This window comes from Choristoneura fumiferana, chromosome 7, assembly GCF_025370935.1.
Source record: "Choristoneura fumiferana chromosome 7, NRCan_CFum_1, whole genome shotgun sequence".
NCBI lineage: Eukaryota > Metazoa > Arthropoda > Insecta > Lepidoptera > Tortricidae > Choristoneura > Choristoneura fumiferana.
Genome location: NC_133478.1, coordinates 3,264,547 through 3,289,317, shown reverse-complemented (window position 1 = coordinate 3,289,317; position 24,771 = coordinate 3,264,547). Strand labels below are relative to the sequence as shown.

Sequence of the window (24,771 nt, the reverse complement as noted above, 5' to 3'; positions counted from 1 at the left end):
ACTGGAGAAGAGATTAGAAAAATATAAGAACCGGGTAATGGCGGCGCCGCCGCAACCGCAACCCCAGTGTTTTAGAGGTGAGTGTTTTCACAATAAACAGTGCTTATCCAAATAAATTTAGACCTTTTTTGGATATATTTTCTAATCTTATCATGATCAGAGATTTTTTTTCTCGAAAGTTTAATATTACATACTACGTAACCTCTCCTTTTATTGGCATTATCGTGTGACGGTTTTGCGCTCTATCCGTAGGATGGAGATGGGTCGAATCTTTACAAAATTGACAAAACTACTTAGCATTATCGTGTGACGATTTTGCGCTCTATCCGTGGGATGGAGATGGGTCAAATCTTAACATGTTGTCAAAAGCCTAACCTAACTTTATTCCAAAACTTCTTATCAGTCTAATAATATTTCAGCTCAGACACCAGAGCTGGAGATTATAGAAACAGACCCAGAGGCCCCAGAGCTAGAGGCTGACCCAGAGGCCACAGAGCTAGAGGCTGACCCAGAAACCATGGACTCAGAGCCAGAAGCAATTAATGGTGATGAAAACGACTCGATCCCGAGATTTTACTAGCTCTGGGAGAGCCAACCAGTGGGGAGAGATTATATGGTGAAAAGGTAAATGAACAAATTTATATGACAATCAAGGCCTCCCCAAACAAAATAAAGAAAAGATTATGGAATCTTTACTGGTCCCAAGCAATTGCAAATTGCTGGATGCCCCGAAATTGAATCTTCAACTTCTGGGACTTCTGAATAACCCATCTAAAACAAGGGATAAATTATTACAAGAGAGGCAGCAAGTTTGTATCTTTTATTTCTCAGCGCCACCATGGAGCCTATCTTCGTGAACCGAACTTGCCTTTGTGGCACGATGAGTCTCCGGACTGCCAGCTTTATAGTCGCTTATACTTACCTGGTAACACTTTTCTTACAAGCTTTTTATTAACTTAGGCCTTGGTCGTTCTGATCTGACCCGCCACCCGCGGCAGGCAGCGGCCCGTCGCCCGCCGCGTCTATATTTAGTCTAAGAGGTGGCAGGAATTTTTAAAACGATCATGGAAACGGTTAGACTCATTTTTATGTGTTGTAGAGTGGTCTGCTGATGTGAATAATTTTGGTCTGCCTGCTCTCAGTGGGTGCAACTTTGAGATATAGCGCATAAAAGAGGCTTTATTGTTGCGAAAAAAAAACGATAACAGAAATGGTTAGTTTTAGTACATATTCAAAGTATGGCGTCTCCTCATGTGAAACGAATTGGTCTGCCTGCTCTCAGTGGGTGCAACTTTGAGATATAGCGCATAAAAGAGGCTTTATTGTTGCGAAAAAAAAACGATAACAGAAATGGTTAGTTTAGTACATATTCAAAGTATGGCGTCTCCTCATGTGAACCGAATTGGTCTGCCTGCTCTAAGTGGTTGTATTTCAGAGCTATGATGCTCGCAAGATGCTTAATTGTAAAGAAAATTCAAGGTAATGGTAATCAATAAAATAAATCTCAGAGACCGTTAGTACTAGAAAGCTGTAATTTGGTATAAATATATTTATCTATCACGCCAACAAAGTGATAAATAAAAAAAGTAAAAAAACATTTTTTTTAGGGTACCTCCCATAGACATAAAATGAGGGTGATTTTTTTTTCTCAACTAACCCTGTATTGTGGGATATCGTTGGATAGGTCTTTTAAAACCAATGGGGGTTGCTAAGACGATTTTTCGATTCAGTGATCTGTTTGTGAAATATTCAACTTTAAAGTGAAAACTTTCATCAAAATCGAGCGTCTCCCCCCTCTAAAATCTAAACCGTTGGGTGGAAAAATTTGGAAAAATTAAGGATGGTAGTAAGTATATCAAATTTACAAGAAATATTATAACGACTAAGATTGTTTGAGAATTTGTAGTAGTTCAAGAGTTACTAGCAGCCTAAGGTATAAAACATACCTAAACTTGGAAGATTCCGTACACAATACGAAATCCTTAGAAAAATATTAAGTAAGTACTTGATTTTTCCTAATGGCTACGGAATCCTTTATGGCGTGTCCGATACGCTCTTGGCCGGTTTTTTTTTAATTCAACTTACTTGTATAAGAAGTCTTCTCTAAGAAGTTTGGCTAAGTGCCACTTGCAAGCGCATGAACGACACCGTCGGAGTTGAAGCGTCGTGAAATCAGGAATCGATTACGAAATCCCCATCTTTGTTACCAAAGCTGATTACACTATAATTATAACTGATTGCCGCAGATAGTCGGGCTCTCAGATTATCGCGCTTGGTTATAAGTCACAGTGCCGTCTCAGTTCAAAGTCGTGGAGGTTTAGCCTTCACCTTAGCTCTCCACTCCTGTCGGTTAGCGGCCTCGTTCTCCCACTGAGACGGCACTATGGTGCAACTTTTCATGGTTCTCTTTAGCACGTCCTTATACCTCAAAACTTATATAATATAATGTAATCAGCTTTGGTAACAAAGATGGGGATTTCGTAATCGATTCCTGGTTTCACGATTACTTGATTTTTCTTTGTAATCCTCTACTGGGTATCAAGTGAAACGGTGAATTACCATTACATATTAAGGAGTCCGTATTCATTTATACAAATATTAGAAGCAACAAAGTCCCACGGCGAATGGCTGAAGTAGAAAGGTTTTGGTTTGATGCAACCGGGCTTTGTCTGAGGCCAACACGTGGGCGGCTCTGGGGGTGTTGTATGACACCGTGGTCGCTTCGTTCTGCACTGGGGGGACTGAGAGGGTTCGGCAGCACCCGGAGCATCAGAGCAGCCCTATTAAGGGTGGTACTGCTTTCTTTGCTTAGCCTTGGAAGGGGCTAGAAAAGGTGTCCTGAAAAAAGCTCACGCCAAACACACGGAAGGTGTAGTGTAACCGCGGCTGCCTTCGCATCTTAAAACACGTGATCAAAATAAATAATAATAATACTATAAATCAATCGCAAATGAGATTTGGTGCATGGAACGTGCGAACTCATCTTGATCGTAATGACAACGCCTGCCCAGAGCATAAGACCGCCATTGTAGCTCGGGAACTCTCTCGCTATAATATCGATGTAGCTGCTCTCAGCGAAACACACCTTGCTGATGAGGGTGAGCTGGTGGAGCAAGGTGGCGGGTACACATTCTTCTGGAAAGGACTCGCCTCGTCCGAGCCGCGAAGGTCAGGCGTAGGATTTGCGGTTCAAGGATCAACTCATTAAGAAGTTACAAGAGAATCCGGTGCACATCTCGGACCGCGTGATCACTTTGCGCCTCCACCTGGATAACAACAACTACCTTAATGTTATCATGTTGTATGTTGGATAAGCTCCGTGGAGTCACTGTATGGAGAGTGTACGACCCAGGGAGCAGATCCTTCTGTTGGGTGATTTCAATGCCAGAGTCAGACAGGACTTTATTGCATGGCCTAATGTTCTAGGTAGACACGGAGTAGGCAGAATGAACGATAACTGACAGCTGCTACTAAATTTCTGTGCACAATTTCATCTTGCAGTTACAAACGCAATGTTCAGACTTCCCGCCAAGCATTAAAACACGTGGATGCATCCAAGGTCCAAACACGCATCTGATAGATTATGCCATCGTACGCCAAAGAGATGTTTCCCAAGTCCTAATCACCCGTGTTATGCGTGGTGCACACTTCTGGACCGATCATAGGCTTGTTGTCACGAAACTTCGTCTCCGCCTCCATTCTCCTTGCCTTGTACATCTGGTAGAACTAAGCCGACGTCTCTAACCGTTGATAGGCTTACGGATTTCGGGATCAACGAAAATATACTATGACTTGATTGCTGCGTTGCCTCTTTCTAATAAGATCATGGCGATCTTGATGCTGATTGAGGTCTGAAAGTCCAAAACCAAAACACGAGGATTGGATTGATGAGAATGATGGAGTCCTTAGAAAGGCGATTGATAACCGACGTCCTCTACGGCAGCACAGGGGTACAAAAGACAAGTGATGGCAAGACAAAGCTCGCTATTTGCAGTGGCTTGCAAATACTAATCAGCTAGGGAAGTTCTATGGTGAAATTAAAAAGCTAATTGGCACGACTTCACTTGCAAAAGTCCCACTTAAGCCTGTTAGTGGCGAAGGCCTTCTTAAAGGTAAGGAAGAAGTGCTGATGCGATGGGCAGAACATTTCAACTCTCTGCTGAACGTAGATAGGTCGGTTGACCTGGAACACGTTCGCTCAATTTCCCAACTTCCTATTGACATAAAGCTGGACTAGCCGCTGAGACAAAGCAAGGTTGTTCTTGCTAAGTATTAAGCAACAACAAAATAAGCGCGCGGTCGGAATTGATTTTATACCGGGTGAACTGCTCAAAAACGGCGTTGAGGAATTGCATACGGCCGTATGGGAGCTCTTTCAGCTGATGTGGAGAGAAGAGAGAGTCCCATCAGCCTTGAAAGTCTTATATAAGAACAAAGGAGTACTTCTCTGATGTAAGTCCCTGGGAAAATATTTGCCCGAGTCCTAATGAACCGCCTTAAGGAACTTTCTGAAAAAATATTGCCTGAGACTCAGTTTGGCATTCGACCTAATTCGCGTTACGTGTCCGCACCACCGAAGTTGTCGCCGCATGAGGTAGGACTCAATGCCACCTACATTGGCCCTGCGCAGCACTTCCGTATTCCACACACGAATCAGACCATTTGATCCTTCAAAGTTTTCGGAGGCATCTTAGGTAGAAACGGTCTAGCATGCGAATGTGCCTGCGATACACCATCCACGCTTAAGCAGAGTACAATAAGTTAGGAACGACCATGGACATGTGCACAGAGATCTTTATGACTAGTTTAAGGTCATGCGTACAGAAGAGCTTGAAATCCAACTTATATAATGCTGCAGCTGTAGCTCCGATTTGGCTGTTAATCTGGGCGCTATTTTCTCACTGCGGCAATTACAGGAAAAGAACAGAGAGCAAAGCCGCCGCATGTGCATCTGCTTCGTCGATCTCGAGAAAACCTTTGATAGTGTCCCTAAGCTCTATGGGTGGTACACAGTAAGATAGGATGCACAGAAAACTTTGTGAGACTTCTCCGACTCCTGCATGACGACATGCAGTGCTGCGTCGCTCTCGACAGTGAACAATCAAACTTCTTACCCGTTACCTGTGGGGTGAAGCAAGGTTGTGTGCTAGCGCGTGTGTATGTGACCTTGACGCTGAGATTAACAGCCGAATCGGAGCTGCAGCTGCAGCATTCGGTAAGTTGGATTTCAAGGTTTTCTGTTCGCATGACCTTAAACTAGTCACAAAGATCTCTGTGTACATGTCCATCGTCCTTCCTAACTTATTGCACTCTGCTGAAGCGTGGACCGCGTATCACAGGCACATCCGCATGCTAGACCGTTTCCACCTAAGATGCCTCCGAAAAGTTTGAAGGATCAAATGGTCTGATCATGTGCGGAATACCGTAGTGCTGCGCAGAGCCAATGTAGGTAGGTTGCATTGAGTCCAACCTCATGCGGCGACCACTTCGGTGGAGCGGCCACGTTACGCGAATGTCAGAGCAGCGGGTGACGAAGCGCGTCTTCTGGTCAGAACTTGAGGATGGCAAGCGTAAGCATGGCGGACAAGTTTTGAGGTATAAGGACGTGCTAAAGAGAACCATGAAAAGTTGCACCATAGTGCCGTCTCAGTGGGAGAACGAGGCCGCTAACCGACAGGAGTGGAGAGCTAAGGTGAAGGCTAAACCTCCACGACTTTGAACTGAGACGGCACTGTGACTTATAACCAAGCGCGATAATCTGAGAGCCCGACTATCTGCGGCAATCAGTTATAATTATAGTGTAATCAGCTTTGGTAACAAAGATGGGGATTTCGTAATCGATTCCTGATTTCACGACGCTTCAACTCCGACGGTGTCGTTCATGCGCTTGCAAGTGGCACTTAGCCAAACTTCTTAGAGAAGACTTCTTATACAAGTAAGTTGAATTAAAAAAAACCGGCCAAGAGCGTATCGGACACGCCCCATAAAGGATTCCGTAGCCATTAGGAAAAAATCAAGTACTTACTTAATATTTTTCTAAGGATTTCGTATTGTGTACGGAATCTTCCAAGTTTAGGTATGTTTTATACCTTAGGCTGCTAGTAACTCTTGAACTACTACAAATTCTCAAACAATCTTAGTCGTTATAATATTTCTTGTAAATTTGATATACTTACTACCATCCTTAATTTTTCCAAATTTTTCCACCCAACGGTTTAGATTTTAGAGGGGGGAGACGCTCGATTTTGATGAAAGTTTTCACTTTAAAGTTGAATATTTCACAAACAGATCACTGAATCGAAAAATCGTCTTAGCAACCCCCCATTGGTTTTAAAAGACCTATCCAACGATATCCCACAATACAGGGTTAGTTGAGAAAAAAAAATCACCCTCATTTTATGTCTATGGGAGGTACCCTAAAAAAATGTTTTTTTATTTTTTTTATTTTATCACTTTGTTGGCGTGATAGATAAATATATTTATACCAAATTACAGCTTTCTAGTACTAACGGTCTCTGAGATTTATTTTATTGATTACCATTACCTTGAATTTTCTTTACAATTAAGCATCTTGCGGGCATCATAGCTCTGAAATACAACCACTTAGAGCAGGCAGACCAATTCGGTTCACATGAGGAGACGCCATACTTTGAATATGTACTAAAACTAACCATTTCTGTTATCGTTTTTTTTTTCGCAACAATAAAGCCTCTTTTATGCGCTATATCTCAAAGTTGCACCCACTGAGAGCAGGCAGACCAATTCGTTTCACATGAGGAGACGCCATACTTTGAATATGTACTAAAACTAACCATTTCTGTTATCGTTTTTTTTTCGCAACAATAAAGCCTCTTTTATGCGCTATATCTCAAAGTTGCACCCACTGAGAGCAGGCAGACCAAAATTATTCACATCAGCAGACCACTCTACAACACATAAAAATGAGTCTAACCGTTTCCATGATCGTTTTAAAAATTCCTGCCACCTCTCAGTCTAATTGCTGTGTTCGTCAATGTTCGGGAGCGGCGTCGCGGCGTCTAGTTTATTATAGTATACACTCTCATCTATGGTTTATCCTGCGCCGGAATAAACCGGTTAATCTGACAAGAACTTTATGGAAATGTTCCCTTAAAAACCGGTTTAAAAATAACGGTTACGCGAACGAAACCAAAATGAAAAGGCTTTGCGCCAAGTAAATTTTTGGTTTGGAAATTTAACCGGTATCCGAGCCTTGCCTCTTGAACGACCAAGGCCTTACAATCTTTGTATCTTTAGGTCAAATTAATCAATAAATAAAAATCTAGTGATTGGATTGACGTGTATTTTGACATACTTACCTAACCTACTGTCTATTTGGTAAATCTGATGACAGTAATAATCTGGCAATCACATCGTGGTGGTCTACCCAAGATCGTTTCCGCAGGAGAGAACTCCTCAACAGTTAATGGTCCGACACAAAACTTTACATTTATGTTCAGTTTTGATGATTGTCATAGCGCAATAGATAGACATGACTTGATGTTGCAGCCAGAGTCGTCTCCCCTTTAATAACTTGTAATAATTGATGAGATAGACACGAAGTTCCTACAGATACTGGTAACCAACTATTCAACTTTTTAAACTCGACCCGTCAGTAAGCAATCTTTCATTACGGCATTCTCTGGAAACTCCGTCCAGCAGTGTACTATTTTAAACTATCGGTGCCAGTGATCATTAACTGCTCAACTTTATGAACTCTGTTTCATCAGTAAGCCATCTTTTATTCGGGCATTTTTTTGGGGCGGCATTCAGCAGTAGGTAATAGGAACCTACTACATAATTTTAACAATCAGTGTTAAGTGTCCAACTGTCTTACTTTTTGAAGTATACCCATCAACAACCAACCATAAGCAACCCTTCATTCTGGCATTCTTTACGTACCTACTGCATCTAGCATAATGTTCTCCAGGTGATAAAAAAACAACAACACAACAACTAACAACTGGTAGCATGGTGTACGGTTGTGTCACTCTGAAGATGAGCTCTGGTTGAGTTTGAAACGCGTCAGTGTAGTGTGTTGGTGGTGATAGATGGGTTTGTGTGAATTCTGTGTGTTCTTACAGTGTGGAGGTGGAGGAACTGCATGAACACGCATATTTTGCATAAGCTTAGCTATCGTAAGGTCGCGGGTGAGCAAGGAAATTCTTTTGGTTAATTGATAAAAAAGCCTTAATTTATCTACACCCATATAGAAAATCCTCAATTATGCGTTCAAGAACCATGTAATGACCAGCATTACGACATTGGATTCTATTATGAACACGGCTGTATCGTAATGAGATTTCATCATTATATCATTATACAGCACGGGGGGGGGGGGCGCCGCGACCACGTGCTCGTGGACGTGCTGCAGCAGCAGGTCGTGGCGCAGCTCCTGGGGCAGACATACCTACCTAGTTCTCGTTAATTCCGGTCATTCTCAATGGTTCTTGAACACATGATAGAGGATTATATATGGATATAGATAAAATATTGTATGCAACTGTACGTACACTCATGTGACCCTATTATGAAACTCGGCGTAACACTCGTGTTTTAAGGACCCCTATTACGATACAGTTGCGTAAAATACTATTTCAGTTGGCTGACGTCGCAATGAGTACCGTCCTCATAACTGTTGAAGCAGTTCTACGTGAAATGAAAAAGTCCATTAGTGAGGATCAGCATTACCTCCTGCCTGAGATAGGAAGCACGGAAGGCATCATGCTGGGACTGTGGTTTCTACTGCTGCCGTTTATAACATCCCTCTTGGTAGGGTTGCACAAGGTAAGGTTTCAGAAGACACAACAAACAGAGACGGTATCATGTATCCGTCAGATAAATTTAATCAATGGATGGTGAAACAGGGGGCCCACTGCTGGGCACAGGTCTCCTTTCTCGCACTCGGGCCCAGTGCGGATTGGGAATTTCGCACGTGTAGGTATTTGGATGCGAGCGGGTTTGAACCCACAATCCTCTGCTTTAGAGGCTATAGGTGAACCACTAGGCCATCATGCTTGGCTTAGGTACTTAATCTATATTAGAGCTTAATTTTTAACCCCCGCCGCAAAAAAGGGGTGTTATAAGTTTGACCGCTATGTGTGTCTGTGTGTCTGTATGTCTGTCTGTTGTGGCACTGTAGCTCTTAAATAGGTGGACTAGCGATGGTTCTTAGATATGTTTTATCAAAATCGGTTTAGCCGTTTTTGAGATTTTGAACTTTTATACCATACTTATTTTGTGATTTTACCCAGATTACTTTATTTTCACTTAGTTTAGTTTACTCAGTTTCATCAATATTTTTTTGGATGATTTTAGATAAGGTATAAAGGTTCAAAGAAAGTAGAGTAATAGGTATGCACCTACGTGCTTTATATTCAGGTATATTGTTTTTTGAAAATAAAATCATTTGATATAGCCAGCCCCTGATCCTCAGACAAACCGGGACGTAAAATTTTCCGTTTTCCGAGACCGTGTGAAAATTTTGAATTATGGAGCTCATCAGCAGGGCCTCCGGCCAACGTCCCTCTCGCTCTCGTATTAAATAGTGTAAGTGTCAGAGGGACGGCACGACACGAACTTCGAGTTTCGAGTTTCGTAGTAGCCCTGCTGACACGAGCGGTGCGAGACCACATCGTATGACGATCGGTGGCTCCTCGCTTCACACTTTGTAATAATATAAATAATTATAATTAATCTGAACACGATTATAATGAACACTAATTGCATTAAGTAACACTTATTCTAAATAAAGTACATTAAAAAGTTGTTTACTTTCAACTAGCTGTTGCCCGCGACTCTCCGCGAAGAATTCGTTACCGCTATCCCGCGGGAACAACGCAGTTTTATGGGATAAAAACTATCCTATGTCCTTTCAAGGGACTCCACTATTTTATTTGTACGCCGAATTGCATCTAAATCAATTCAGCGGTTTCAACGCTAAGTTAACAAACTAAGAAACTTACAAACTTTTGCATTTATTAGTGGGATGTTAGCTAACGTAGGTAGGTATATGACACAATGTCCCATATTGATAAAAAAAAATAGTTTATTCTTGATCGTATACCTATTTGTTTCAGAATCAAGCGATTTACGTGAAGGCATATCTTTTCGGCATTTTTGGGTACATGGTTTTGGAGATCACTATGATCTTCTTTTGCTTTTACTACAGGACACACGTGTGGATAATAGCAGTCCGCTTTATAGTCTTAGGTAAGTAAGTATTAACTAACTAAGGTACAGTATTGCGCAGAATGGTTTTCCGTCAAATTTTATCGGAAAACTTCGTATTTATCGCGGCTGTATTTTGACACTAATATTAAAATTCAATTTTAATGGATGTGAAAATGTCACTAATTTAATACAATAATTGATTGACGCTTCGGGTTCTTTCTGTCCTACCTCACTTGTGAGATACTTACGACTTTTCTCGATTGAAATTCATCATACATTGTAATACATTATGTTTTTTAACTAGGTACTTATACCTGCGCAGTTAGCATTTTTTTTTGAAACCGCGAAACCATTTTACTTACCCAATAAATAATACGGCAGTACGGTTGCGTGCGTAAAATTTTGAGTAGCCATTAGTCAAACGTTCCCGCCTTAGAGCAACACGGGCTTCCTACCGGAAGGGAGTAGTAGCCTTAGCGGGAGATTCCCTTAAAAATAGTTCTGGCGTTTGTTGCCGGGGGAAATGTGCACACAAGTGCAGTTCCGCACACTTACATGCAAAATCAAAACTGCCACCTGACTGTAATGACGACGTTAACACATAAATAATCCAACAATACACTAATAATTCGTGTACTGATGACCTAAAAACTCACACATTGACAGTAACATCACTAGTTAAGTTGTTAATCGGCGAAAAGTCGGATTTATCGCATGGCCGATCCGAAATTTGTAGCGGACCCGATGTTTATAAACGAATTGGACAATAATGTACGACTTTGTTGTTTAAATGTAATTAAATTGCAATAATACTCTAACAATTTACTTAAATGTGAAATGTAACACCACCTTTTTGCAAGCTTGATGTCCCAGATCTCTTTTTACAGCAGAAAACTGAACAATTCGGCATTTTTAGCACTGCCGCGTTCACTCGCGCGACTCGATTCGGTCTAGTTTGAAATCCGAGCACGCCTTGTTTTATAAAATTCGTATGCCCAGTTGGGCCTGTACTTTGACAGAGGGGAACGCGGCGAATGGCTACTCTCTTCCGTAGGAAGCTCGCGTTGCGCTAAGGTTCCCGCGCTTATTGCGGTGACGCCATTTTGTTTGACGCGCCCAAAGGACGCGCCACGCGCCACACGCCACCGCGTCAGTCAGTTCACCTGTCAAATCATTGCATTATTCTATTTTGCGCTTAGTGCCCGTTGTTTAATCAATCAATCAGTAGTTAAAGATACTAATAATCAAGAAGGGTCTAGCAGGCTAAGCGAGCAAGATTGGCCTCCAACGACGCATTTGGTCCTTCTGTCAGGTGGTGTACCTATAATGGCAGGCCCTAAGAACACTATGCTCAATATCAGTCCTAGAGCTTCTTTTGTTATCGAGTTATTCAGAACAATGTAAAATGATAGGGAATCCACCCGAAAGAATGACCAAATCCATCGTTGGGGGCCACTCTTCTTCGCTTAGCCTGCTAGACCCTTGCCTTTGAAATGCGTTAAATATTGTTACTTTTTTTTTTTTTTTTTTTTTTTTATAGCTTCGCGCTCTTGGCGCATTTAGCCAAACGGGGAACGGAATTAGATAAGGGAAATGCGTAAGGATCGGAATTTAGAAAAATGGGTTGGAAAAGATCAGGAAGGGTAAAAGATAAATAATAATACTTATAGTTTTATATTGTTATGAGATAGAAATGTATATAGAGCTTTAAATATATATAAGGAATTATCATTAATTACAAGGAGGGATGGAACAGATACGGGAAACGGAACGCCAAGGAGTGACAGCTGTTGTAGAAATGAGGAACGATCATAAAGTTGACAGGCGAGGATTATGTGATTAAGATCACAGGGGACAGCTCCACATTCACATGCCGAGCTGTCCACTATGCCCAATCTCGCAAGATGTTGGGGTGTGCAAACATGCCCCATACGCATACGAGACATCATAGTTGTTGCAGGCTTACAAAGATAGATCTTTGAGAACCAGGGCTTGGCAGGGATTGCCGGTTGAATATCCCGATAACGCAAACCGTCCTTACATCATTGGACGCCCAAAGCTGGCTCCAAGCCTCTCGTAAGTATATCCTTGGCAAAGCTACAAGATCCTCAGCTATATTTTTAAACGGATGGAGGTCCCCACTATCTATCGCTTCGCGAGCTAATTGGTCCACGCGTTCGTTTCCCTGGATCCCCCTATGGCCAGGGATCCAAGCAAAGGAAACTATGTATCCATTCTGATAGCATTTAAATAGAAGGCTTCGTATTTTATAGATATGGGGATTGTTAGATTTTGTTTTGAATGGAAATTTAGCAATTGACTGCAATGAGCTCAGTGAATCCGAAAATATTATAGTGTTTTTGAGTTTCATTAAAACTATATATTCAACTGCTTTCAGGATACCAAAACACTCTCCAGTATACACAGATGATTCTGGTGGAAGTTTAATTTTTTGTACAATATTGTACTGAGAATGCAATACACCAACGCCAACACATCCATTTGAGGAGACCTTTGAAGCATCTGTGTAAATATGATGGACATCCCGAGCTTCTGATCCAATAAAACCCAAAAACTGATGATTATGTTCTACATCATTTTTAGAAATACCTATATTTAGGGCGACAGATGGAATAAGAAATAATGATTCATATTCATGCTGATAAATGGGGAGTGTAGAGGAATTAATAGTGGGTGCAGAAATAGATTGATATTTATCAAAGCTTTTGATTAAACAAGGAGGCTTCTTATGTTTCCAATATTTTGAGGAGGCTATTTGCAGAGATAGACGAGGCAGGATAGACCAGAGCTGATGATTGGATAGCTGAGTACATCGGAAGAGATATCTATCGCTGAGGAATTGACGCCGTAAATATAGTGGAGGATCAACGCATTCCACTTGAAGTGCATTAATAGGACTAGATTTCATGGCCCCACAGACAATTCTAAGAGCTTTAGACTGGATACCTTTCAATTTCTTGAAGCCAGCAACACTTCCAGGGTCTAGTAAAAAAGTACCATAATCTAAAATGCTTCTTATCAAAGCATTGTACAATAATTTCAGGCATGAAGGATGTGCACCCCACCAAACCCCTGAGACACACCTCAGAATATTAATGTTTTTTTCACATTTTGCAGCTATGTAATCACAATGGGCTAGACCAGTTAATTTGCTATCTAAAATTACACCTAAAAATTTGTTTGATTTTTAACCAAAATTACTTGACTACTAAATTTAACACTAATAGGGGGAGGGAGTCGCTTTCTGGTAAACAATACCACCACACTTTTGGACACAGAAAGCTCCAAACCATTGGAGTCTAACCATGTCTTTAACAGCCCTAAAGAAGAAGTGAGACTATTGCTAGCTTTTTCAATGGAGCCATTAATTGAGTATAATAGTAAATCATCAGCATATTGTAAAACTCTGACAGATCCATTTAAAGATGATTCCAAGTCATATGTATAAATATTATATAGCAATGGGCTTAATACGGAACCCTGTGGAAGTCCTCGCCACACTGTACGCGTGATTCGGTTATTGTCATCTAAGAGTATACTAATAAATCTTTCTGATAGTAAATTGATTATGAAGTTGATTAAAACTATAGGTACACCTAACTTGAGAAGTTTATCCCTCAATACTGAAACTACCACATTATCATAGGCAGAACTAATATCAAGGAAAGCAGCAGTAACTGACTCATTGTTTGAGAATGCTAGATGGATATCAGATGTTATTATTGCCAGACTGTCATGACAAGACCGACCTTTGCGAAAGCCAAATTGACTATGAGCCAGAAGCTGATTGCTTTCCATGAAATATTCTAACCTGTTTTTAATCAAATGCTCCGCCACCTTGGCGAAGACTGAAGATAGGGCAACTGGGCGGTAAGAGGATGCATCACTAGCTGGCTTACCCTGTTTCAGAATAGGTATTATAATTTGAGACCTCCATGCCTCAGGAACAGTGCCAGTAAACATAACTGTATTTATGACAGAAAGGAAATAAGAAAGAATACTGTCACTAACATTTGAAAGAAAAGAATAAGGTACACCATCCTCTCCTGGTGCTGAATCCTTTAGGTTTGCTAAAATTCCTTTTAACTCCTCCATTCGGAAGGGTGATCCTAGACTAAATTGACAAGAAGGGCTTGGTGGAGGAGTAGAGGAATGCTGAAAAACATACCCTTCAGGGACTGATGCAGGGGCTAACTGGTCTATGAATTGTTGAGCTAAATTAGGAGGAAGTATTTGTCTAGGAGAATCATTAAATGCAGATCTAAATCTTTTCACATGATTCCATACTATGGAAGGTTTTACATTAGGAGAAAGTGACAGACAGAATTGTTTCCATCCTTCATATTTTTTCTTACGCAGCAACTTTTTGGTATCTCTTGCAACTTGCATGTAAAATTCAAAGTTTTCATTGGTCATTGAGTGGCGATAACGTCTCTCAGCCTCCTTTCGTTTTTTAATTGACTGGGAACATTCAAAGTCCCACCAAGGCGGAGAAGGAATTTTACCTGATGCACTATTTTTAACAGGAAAAGTTTCATCAGCTGCTTCAGTAATTATATTAGCCAGGGCAGCCGAGGAAGTAACTAGGTCCTCCTCATTAATACTGGGGAGGTCAGATAATCTCTTATCTACGCAGCTTTTAAACATTTTCCAATCTGCATTATTTAGATTGTACTTGAGCATGGGACTAGGCCTTGTAAGCAATGGAATAGTAAAAGGAAAAGAAATTAAAATCGGAAAATGATCACTTCCATGGGATGACTCTAATGTATGCCAGGATAATGATGATGAAAGATGAGCAGAACAAATAGATAAGTCCACAACGCTTATGGCCTCTAAAGGGCCAGTTCGCCTAGTGGGGTAGCCATTATTGAGAACACAAAGATTATGATTATCGAGAATATCTAAAATGTGTTCTCCATTATGCTAGAAACTGAACTACCCCAAGAGCGATGCTGGGAATTAAAATCCCCTAGAATTAAGATGGGTTTTGGCAGGGAGATTATCACCTGTTCAAGCTCATGGAAGATCAATGATGATGGATGAGGAATATATACAGAGACAATACAAATGTTATTTACAATGGCAGCAACAATGGACCATTCATTGTTGCTGTGTGGAGGAGTAGGTATTGTTGAAAATGCTATATTATCCTTAACAAGTAACGCTACTCCACCATATCCATCAGGTCTGTCCTCTCTGAGACATGAGTAGCCAGAAACTCTAAACAGAGCTCCAGGCTTAAGCCATGTCTCAGAGAGGGCAAGAGCGAAAGGATTAAACTGATTTATAAGATAGATTAAGTCTTGTTTTTTGCTAATTATACTTCGACAGTTCCACTGAACTATCTTGTCCATTGTGTGTTATAGTAGCAGCAAGTGCTTCAAGCAAGGGGGCAACGTGGGACGATGAAACAAAGTTGGATTTAGATAATAAAGAAATTAAAGCTACTATGGCTTCGGCCACAGATTGAGATTGTGAATCAGTATTGTTGGAATTTTTCAGCGCACAACCATTTGTTGGAGGAGGAATGGCATATTCCTTAATCAAAGCATTATGAGCCACTTGGTCATATCCTTTAGTGGTTCTTATGGGGGGGCCTCGGGGTTTAACAAATACCGTTTTTCTATATGATTGATTGGGTGTGCTTTGTCTAGATACATTTCCAACACTATTGCGATAAGTTTGTTGATGTGATGACGAAGGTTGATGAGGTGAGGGACTTTGCTGAAAAAGGACATCTGCAAAAGATTTTTTAACTGGTGGATGACACTTTGCAGCTTCTCCATATGAGATACAACTATTGGCCATAGTTACTTTAATATCTTTTTGCCTTTTGTGTTCTGGGCATGATCTATTTATAGCAAAATGGGGGCCACTACACCAATAACAAAAGGCATTGTCTTCTTCCACGGAGCAGGTCTCAGCTGTATGCATTTGACCACATTTGTAGCACTGGGGCTTGGACCTACAATTAGTTTTTGTGTGACCGAATTTGCAACAGCTGAAACACTGCACCGTTGGGAAAATGTACAGCTCTACAGGTATTGCGTTATAGCAAGAGAACACATGTTTAGGCAGATGACGTCCGTCAAAAGTCAAAACAATAGTTTCCGAAGGTTGCCATGTGACAGAACCATCAATAGTTACCCTTCGATTAAGTCGCCTCACCTTAACAACATTCCCACACCCCATAGGTACAGTGATGTTGCTTAAAATTTCGTCATCGGACCATTGAGCCGGAATACCCCGGACCAAGCCCATACGTGTAACTGAAAATGAAGGAATGTAAGCCGTAAGATTCTCGGCCTCAAGTCGAGAATCGTGGATGAATGCATTTGCGTCGTTCATTTTTGAAAAGGCCATAGATATGCGGGTCCTACCGATTCGTTTTACGCTTCCGTTAATGATATTTAGAAAGTTGTTCCTCATCAAAAATTTACCAAAAGACACAGGATGTAAGGACGAGTTTGCGTCTGTTTTTTTAGTTTGGACGTGAATAGTGAAGGGACTGACATCCGTAGTATTAAACAATTCCCTGCCAACTCCTGATGATTTATTTTTGTCCACTTCCATATTTCGTTTCTCTACAGTATTTATGTCTACAGTACTAATACTCTTTGGTCTATCCGTAACTTCCGAACCACTTTCATTACAAGCGCATGAGAAGTATCCGTCCTCGTTTTTTTATTTTTTTTATTACATTTCTTACAGATTTTTCTGCGTCGTTTCCGATCGCATACGGTAAATGTGGTAGATGAGTCTGTATCTTCAATGGGATCTATTGTGATATTGCAACCAACCTGGAGGCTCGCACCTCCAGGGTCTGGTGGTTCTTTATCCCCCATGGGGACAATACAAAAAAGAAAACTTACCTAACTCGACGTTTTTATATACACTTAAACAAATATAAATACGAACAAAGAAATAGAGAAACAAAATATATATACAAACACCACCTAACTGATCTTTAAACTATTAAATAATAATTTAAACAAAAAAAAAAGCCAGAAACAGAACCGCCGCGTTTCACGTTTCCCGCGCTTTTGTATATTGTTACTTATAGTTTGCCATACATTTTAATTATTAGTTTAGCTACCGATCAAACAACGGGCCTAAAATATTTATTAAATTGGTAACAGCCCCTGTTTTTTTAACCTTCAACGTTTTTTTTTTCAGTAATCGAGTTTTATTTTTGAATATCGTACGCAGTTACTACTACAAAATGACACAAGGAAATTAATTAAGTAGTGAAAAATTAAAACAGATCATTATTGTTGCACGCCAGTGCTTCGTGCGTGAGGCATAACTTCAATGGCTATTTGACATCAAATATTTATTACAATACGGCATATATTTATGTAATCTTACTAGCATTAAGTTATAAGGTAAATCTAGTCTATTATAGTAATTATATTTCTATTCGTATGTCTGCTTTTTTCTGATCAATTTAATTTCAATTAAGTATAAGTAGGTAAGTACTTATTTCAGCAATTTTACGCTTATTGACGTCAAAAACTCTTAGCTTATTCTTGTTGACAGTTATGTTAGTAAAAGCTGTACTTACTTATTAAAATATTATAAAATTATGTTATGTACGCTAATTTTGTTTTTTTTTTTTACTTTTGATATTGTACGCAACATCATTGCCACTCGCACATAATTAATTTTAATACATACCTAGTTAATCAAGTCTTGCAAGTCAATTTTAATTTACACCCCGTGGCGTGGGTAGATTGACTTGGAACTAGACATAACACGTATGTACATTGTATTCTTGATGACATACTATAAGAAGGTACCTATTAGAAAAAAAAGCCTTATTGTAAATTATTTTTGTATATCAAAGGTTCGTAAATAAACTACGCACTTGTTTTTTTTTTGCAATAATGTTAGGTACATTAAGATGCTGGGGAGTAAATTAAGCAGTAAGTTTAAATAAAAAAATACTAGAAGGTACTTCTTATAATAAATAAAAAATCGAAATACTGCTATAACTTTTGTAATGGTTTGAATACCTGTATAATTTAAATGTTTTGTATACAAACTCTCCTTCTTTACGATGTATCTAACTACTGATACAGTATACCAAAAATCATTTTCTAACTCCTGTTTCAGAATATATATTAGAACTGTTTTTATTAACTTATCAGTTGACATTAGGAAAGTATACAGGCATTCAAATAATTAGAACATTTTAAGAAGTTTTCCGAAAATTAATTTATTCTAAGACACAAAAATTTTATTTAAACGAGACCGTGTGACGTCATCGTATGAAGAAAAACGGGTCTATTTATAATCCAGTGTAATACAAAGGACCTTTTTCGTTACAATTAATTACACTAGAGTTTGCATTAGTTTTTGCAGCTTATGTTTTTTAAATTAGAAGGTTTTATAGTACATTGTGTCTTAAGGGCGGTAAATAAGGAATTACAAGCGAGAGTCTATTAGAAGCCCGAAGTCGAAGACTGAGGGCTTTAAAGAGTCGATGTTCGTAATTCTAGTACCGCCCGTGCGACATACAATGTTTTTCATCACATTTGCGAGTAAAATGGTATATTTGTAAAAGAAAAACCAATTTTTTTTTCAAAAATTGCCGATACCGCTGATTGCGCTCTTGACAGTGCCAGTTCCCCGCCGCACGGAGCAGCAGCACACCATGCAGGAACAAACATAATGCACATACTGCAACACACTGGGAATAAATAAACTGACTAGGGATTTAAAGTGGTAAATAAACTAATCGATTCATCGCATTCTTTATTTTTGTATACAAATACATTTTAATGTATTCAAGAAATTAATTTTCAGCATATAAAATTTCAACTAGTGTGGCTATATATAATAATATTAATAATAATATCATGGGACACTTGACACCAATTGACCTAGTCTCAAACTAAGCAAAGCTTGTACTATGGATACCTACTAGGCAACGGATAAACATATACTTACTTATAATATAGATAAATACATACTTAAATACATATCCAATACCCGAGAACAAACATTCGTATTATTCATTCAAATATCTGCCCCGGCCGGGAATCGAACCCGGGACCTCAAGCTTTGTAATCAGGTTCTCTAACCACTAGGCCATCCGGTCGTCTACATCATACATATCACATCACTTTCTATTGTCATTGCAAGCACCAATTATATTATGGTGCACGGGCAAATAAAAACTACCACGTGAGCTGACATTGTAAAGGGAATGGGTTGAATGAAAGTGGCCAATCGAGCTCAGCAGGCCTCGAAGAAGTCGATGGCAACAGTGTATCAATAATAAGTACTAGATAATACTAGGTACAATACTTGCACGATTTTTCTTGCAGGTCTGAATTGGGCTTTGGAGTAGGCACCCCTACCAAAACGAAACTTGATGTGCAATATCACTGATATTTATAAATATACTATTATTTACGCATTACAGTCCAAACTCCTGTCCTTTCCCAGAAGCACAAATTTGTGCCTAAAATAGATTTTTCGAAAATTCCATGACCTTGAGCGCTTTTTGTTCCGCGAATTCCCACGGGCTCAAATTTGAGCCCGCGATTTGGTACATCGCGAGTTCCCAAGGGCACACACATTTCCGCCCGAATTTTTTTACCCAATTTTAAACCTTATCAATGATACTACATGGTTTATATTCAATTGGCATTTTGGCATCGCTTTCATTCGATTGCCAATGAAATATCCTAAAGGTTGGTACCAAACACTCACTCATCACTATGGGAAAAAACACACAGCACCGCGCATGACATGGGTACCAAGGGTATCGCCATCTTGGGCCCAAATTTGCGCCTCTAGGATATAAAGGGAGTAATGAGTGCGAGGTTCCTGGGGACGGACAGGTTAAAATCATCACTACTTGACTAAACCCGGATTTTTAATCCCACGGAAAAAGTGTAAACAAAGTAGCGTCATTGTCAAAGTGACATTTCAGGGGAATTCAAGCTACATAGGTACTTATACTCTTTGATTCAAGGTATGGGCCCGCTAGAAATATTATATAAAGTTCTGTTGTTGCCATGTTTTTTCTGTTTTTGATAAGAGCCGTTTTTACGGGAGACAACTCACAAGTCGTCTTTTGACCGAGAAGTACTCGGACCGGAGTCCATCCTTTCATACAAAAATGAACGAAAAACAACGGAAAACGTAACAATGCTCAAGTACAAAAAAATATAACAACAATGTCGACAGTAAAAAAAACCGGCCAAGAGCGTGTCGGACACGTCCGAAATAGGGTTCCGTAGCCATTACGAAAACATTAGTAATATTTTTCTAAGGATTTCGTATTTTATACCGAATCTTCCAAGTTTAGGTATATTTTATGCCTTAGGCTGCTATTTACTCTTAAACTACTAATAATTCTCAAGCAAACTTAGCCGTTCTAGTTTTCCTTGAAAGTTTGATATACTTACTTACTACCATCCTGAATTTTTTCAAATTTTTCCACTCACTGATTTAGATTTTAGAGGGGGGGGGCGCTCAATTTTAATGAAATTTGCACTTTAAAGTTGAATATTTTGCAAACAAATCACAAATCAATGGTTTTAAAATACCTATCCAACGATACCTCACACTATAGGGTTGGATGAGAAAAAATAAATCACCTCCACCGCAGCCTCCAGTTTACGTCTATGGGAGGAACCCTAAAACCATTGTACCATTTTGTCGGCATAGTTTACATAATATCTTTGCAAAATTACAGTTTTCTAGCATTGATAGTCCCTGAGCAAAGCCGCGGACGGACGGACAGACAGACAGACAGACAGACATGGCGAAACTATAAGGGCATACGAAAATAGTAATCTCTTTGTAAATTAATATATCAAAGCGTAGTAAATGCCAAAGTAAAGATTTTCATCAGTAAATTAAAATATATTATAAATACAGTTTTTTAATGGGAAGTCGATTTCTGGCAAATGTGGAAAGAATAAAATATCTTGAATTCTGCAAATGATTTTTGATAACGGTAAGTAACACCTTAGTTTAAATTTTTTCCATGGGATTAAAAATCCGGGTTTAGACTCGTATTTCAAAATAGAGTAAACGATATGAAGTAATAAGTTCCATTTACCGGTGTGAAGTTGCCTTCATAATCAGTTAAATTGAAGGAGTCTCCGGCAATGAGTCTAATAAGGCTTTGACTGCAGCATGTGCCGTGGATAAATCCATGACCGTTTTTAAAGGTAAGTATGTCAGTACCAACATGGAAAAAAGAAAAAACAATGCGACAGCAAGTTAACAACGAGTGAATAGTTGATGTAAAGAAGGAGAGAGATGACTTGCAAATAAAATACAAAAACTTCACATTAATTTAGTTTATTGTCTCAATCGGACCCGTGCGTTACGCACCTAAGTTTCAATTTCTACTGAACATAGTACAAATTTACAGCTATAGACGCCGATGCACATAGATAACATTTATAAATGCGAAACGATGTAAATCATACAATGTAGGTATAAAGTAAAACAATCTATCAAAATTATAAAGTGTAAATACAATCTCTCATAAAAAACGCCACGTTCAAAACGTGGGTATTTCAATATCAACCAAGATGTGGTAATACTTACTAACAGACAGGGGCAAAACAAACTGAAAATAAGTACAGTCAACTAAGACAGTCAAGGAATATAATTCACTAGGTTAGGCCCTCAAAGGTCTTATACGCTCTCTTTGCAAGTTCCGATGCCTTATTGTATACCACACTTGGAATCACAATCGTTTTCGCCTCTTTCTGTTCACACGGTACAATACAAGACGAGGTAAGAAAGAGATGGTGAATCCGATCGCGAAATCAACGCGTTAGACAATACGGCCTCGCCAAAAATTTTGCAAATGGGACATTTGAGAACGGGATTTTTATGAATGAGATTTATTTTACCTAGTGACGTTTTGCAAACGGGACTTTTTAGAGACACATGCGAGCTAACCCTTCCCTAAATTGTTTTGCCCAATATGTTAAACGTAAGCAACTTTTCCTGATACAACGATATCAAGAGTTAAGAAATAACATTTTAACATAGGAAAATGTATATGTAAAATTCTTCTTTGCTTTGTTAGGAATGTCATGCTCAGTGAAATGACGTATTTAACAGCTAATAACAGACATATAATGACAGTTTTAAAGGATAACAGCTCGGACAGGTCATCGCAAAAACAGATATGGAAATATAACAAGATCCAATAGAGTCGTAATCGTAATACCTAGGTTAGATTATTATTATCTATCTTTGATTTTTAATTCCATTGCAGAAGGATTGATTTTGAGTTGAATGTTGGTCATGTACAGTCAAGTGTAAATATTTACTTATTCAAAGTTTCCGACGCAATAAGGCCGTAGTAATATATTTTTGAGTTGTTCGGAAAGATACTTATTTTTGCACTTCACTGTACCTATAGATGACCGTGGCGTGTGAGGCATTCCACTGGCTGTCACGACTGGTTGACTCTGGCGGTGAAGAGGTTAAATAATACTGTATACGACTCAATCTTGTTCCATTACCATGTTGCCATTGTTTTGCGATGAACTGTCCGACCTATGTTAATGATTCACAGTTAATTACATTATGAGTAGACATATTTGACTCGGGATGTAAATAAGCCATGTGGTAGAGCAAGAGGAACGATCGCTCTAGGCGACTTTCCAATTTTCAGTGCAAAATAAAATTTTGATTGCGCCTTTTGAGAGACGCGGAAACGATGTAGACAATCTCGCTCTATCTTGATCAAGGGCCGGCGCAGCATTATGCAGTCTTCCCGTAATCAAATCGTGATGCATGTATGGCAACACAGCCTAACACAGGATTGCTTAGCTTACAATATGGCTAACACATGCCAGTTATAGTTTGTAGCACCAGTGCCATTCGCCCGCTGGAAGATAATTAGTGATTAAACGAACTTGCCTGTAAGTGAAGTTCTATTATAATTTTATGAAACTTCGTCCGAAAGATTAGAACCTGAAAAGCTGTAATTATATTCATACTTAGTCCGAGATAACAATGTAGTTTCGTCCTTTCCTGCTATTTGAACGCGACGTTAAAAGACACCATAAGAAAACAAAACAGGGAAAAACAGAGATTGCATCATTCGTTGTTTCGCGCTCATCGCACTTGACACGAAAAAATTTTTAAGCTAATTACTTAATTATTCTGGTAGTAAGAAGATTGAGGAAGGATCATACTTCTAAAGATAATAATGCCAAAACACGAGAAAGAATTTGGATAGTAAGATCCAAGAACTGGAGAAGAGATTAGAAAAATATAAGAACCGGGTAATGGCGGCGCCGCCGCAACCGCAACCCCAGTGTTTTAGAGGTGAGTGTTTCCACAATAAACAGTGCTTATCCAAATAGATTTAGACCTTTTTGGATATATTTTCTAATCTTATCATGATCAGAGATTTTTTTTTTCTCGAAAGTTTAATATTACATACTACGTAACCATTCCTTTTATTGGCATTATCGTGTGACGGTTTTGCGCTCTATCCGTAGGATGGAGATGGGTCGAATCTTTACAAAATTGACAAAACTACTTAGCATTATCGTGTGACGATTTTGCGCTTATCCGTGGGATGGAGATGGGTCCAATCTTAACATGTTGTCAAAAGCCTAACCTAACTTTATTCCAAAACTTCTTATCAGTCTAATAATATTTCAGCTCAGACACCAGAGCTGGAGATTATAGAAACAGACCCAGAGGCCCCAGAGCTAGAGGCTGACCCAGAAACCATGGACTCTGAGCCAGAAGCAATTAATGGTGATGAAAACGACTCGGAGGGCTCGATCCCGAGATGTTACTAGCTCTGGGAGAGCCAACCAGTGGGAGAGATTATATGGTGAAAAGGTAAATGAACAAATTTATATGACAATCAAGAATATCTTAATAGAGGGCCTCCCCAAACAAAATAAAGAAAAGATTATGGAATCTTTACTGGTCCCAAGCAATTGCAAATTGCTGGATGCCCCGAAATTGAATCTTCAACTTCTGGGACTTCTGAATAACCCATCTAAAACAAGGGATAAATTATTACAAGAGAGGCAGCAAGAGATGGGCTTAGCCCTCGCTAATATCTGGCAAGTTATACAACAATTATCGAGAAAGGACTTCGATAAGATGAATATTGTCAAGAAACTCAGCGACACGTCTCGAGTTCTGAGTAACTTGCACTTTCAATATACTGAAATTCGGAGAAGACTGATAAGCCCAAATTTGGACAAGAATTTAACCGAGAGTTTAAAAGAAAATAAGAGAGACGAATACTTGTACGCAAACCTTGACGATTCACTAAAGTCATTTTCAGCAATCAAAAGAGCATCTAGTGTTCTTAAACCCAAGGGAAACATGCAAGCCAAGCCTTTGCAGTCAAAAAACTTTCAAGCTCCTCCACGCCGTCCGATCCCAAACCAGGCCCATCCTCCAAGAGGATCCTTCCGGGGAGGAACCCAGCATCGCTATCAACCCCGTCACCCCTACAAGCCTCAAGAGAACAGACGGACGGATCAATGCCAAATGTGAAAAATACATATATCATGGCATATATCATGGCATAAA

The 24,771-nt window shown here is 39.5% G+C and overlaps 1 protein-coding gene and 1 long non-coding RNA gene across 3 annotated transcripts; both read left to right on the top strand.

Annotated features, from left to right (window-relative positions):
- The first annotated feature begins 835 nt into the window (after positions 1-835).
- Positions 836-17,810, top strand: LOC141429363 (uncharacterized). Of its 2 annotated transcripts, none has more exons than XM_074089651.1 (4): positions 836-925; positions 8,620-8,805; positions 10,098-10,230; positions 17,392-17,810. In XM_074089651.1, exons 1-4 carry the CDS (start codon positions 839-841, stop codon positions 17,409-17,411), a joined length of 426 nt encoding a protein of 141 aa, XP_073945752.1. In that variant the 5' UTR covers positions 836-838; the 3' UTR covers positions 17,412-17,810. The 2 variants fall into 2 exon arrangements, with proteins under 2 accessions (XP_073945752.1, XP_073945751.1); XM_074089650.1 differs by lacking the exon at positions 17,392-17,810 and adding an exon at positions 11,211-11,312.
- On the top strand, positions 12,223-13,778 carry LOC141429512 (uncharacterized). Its single transcript, XR_012451549.1, has 2 exons — positions 12,223-12,267; positions 12,590-13,778. It is a non-coding gene; the product is annotated as an uncharacterized lncRNA (long non-coding RNA).
- Positions 17,811-24,771: the final 6,961 nt, after the last annotated feature.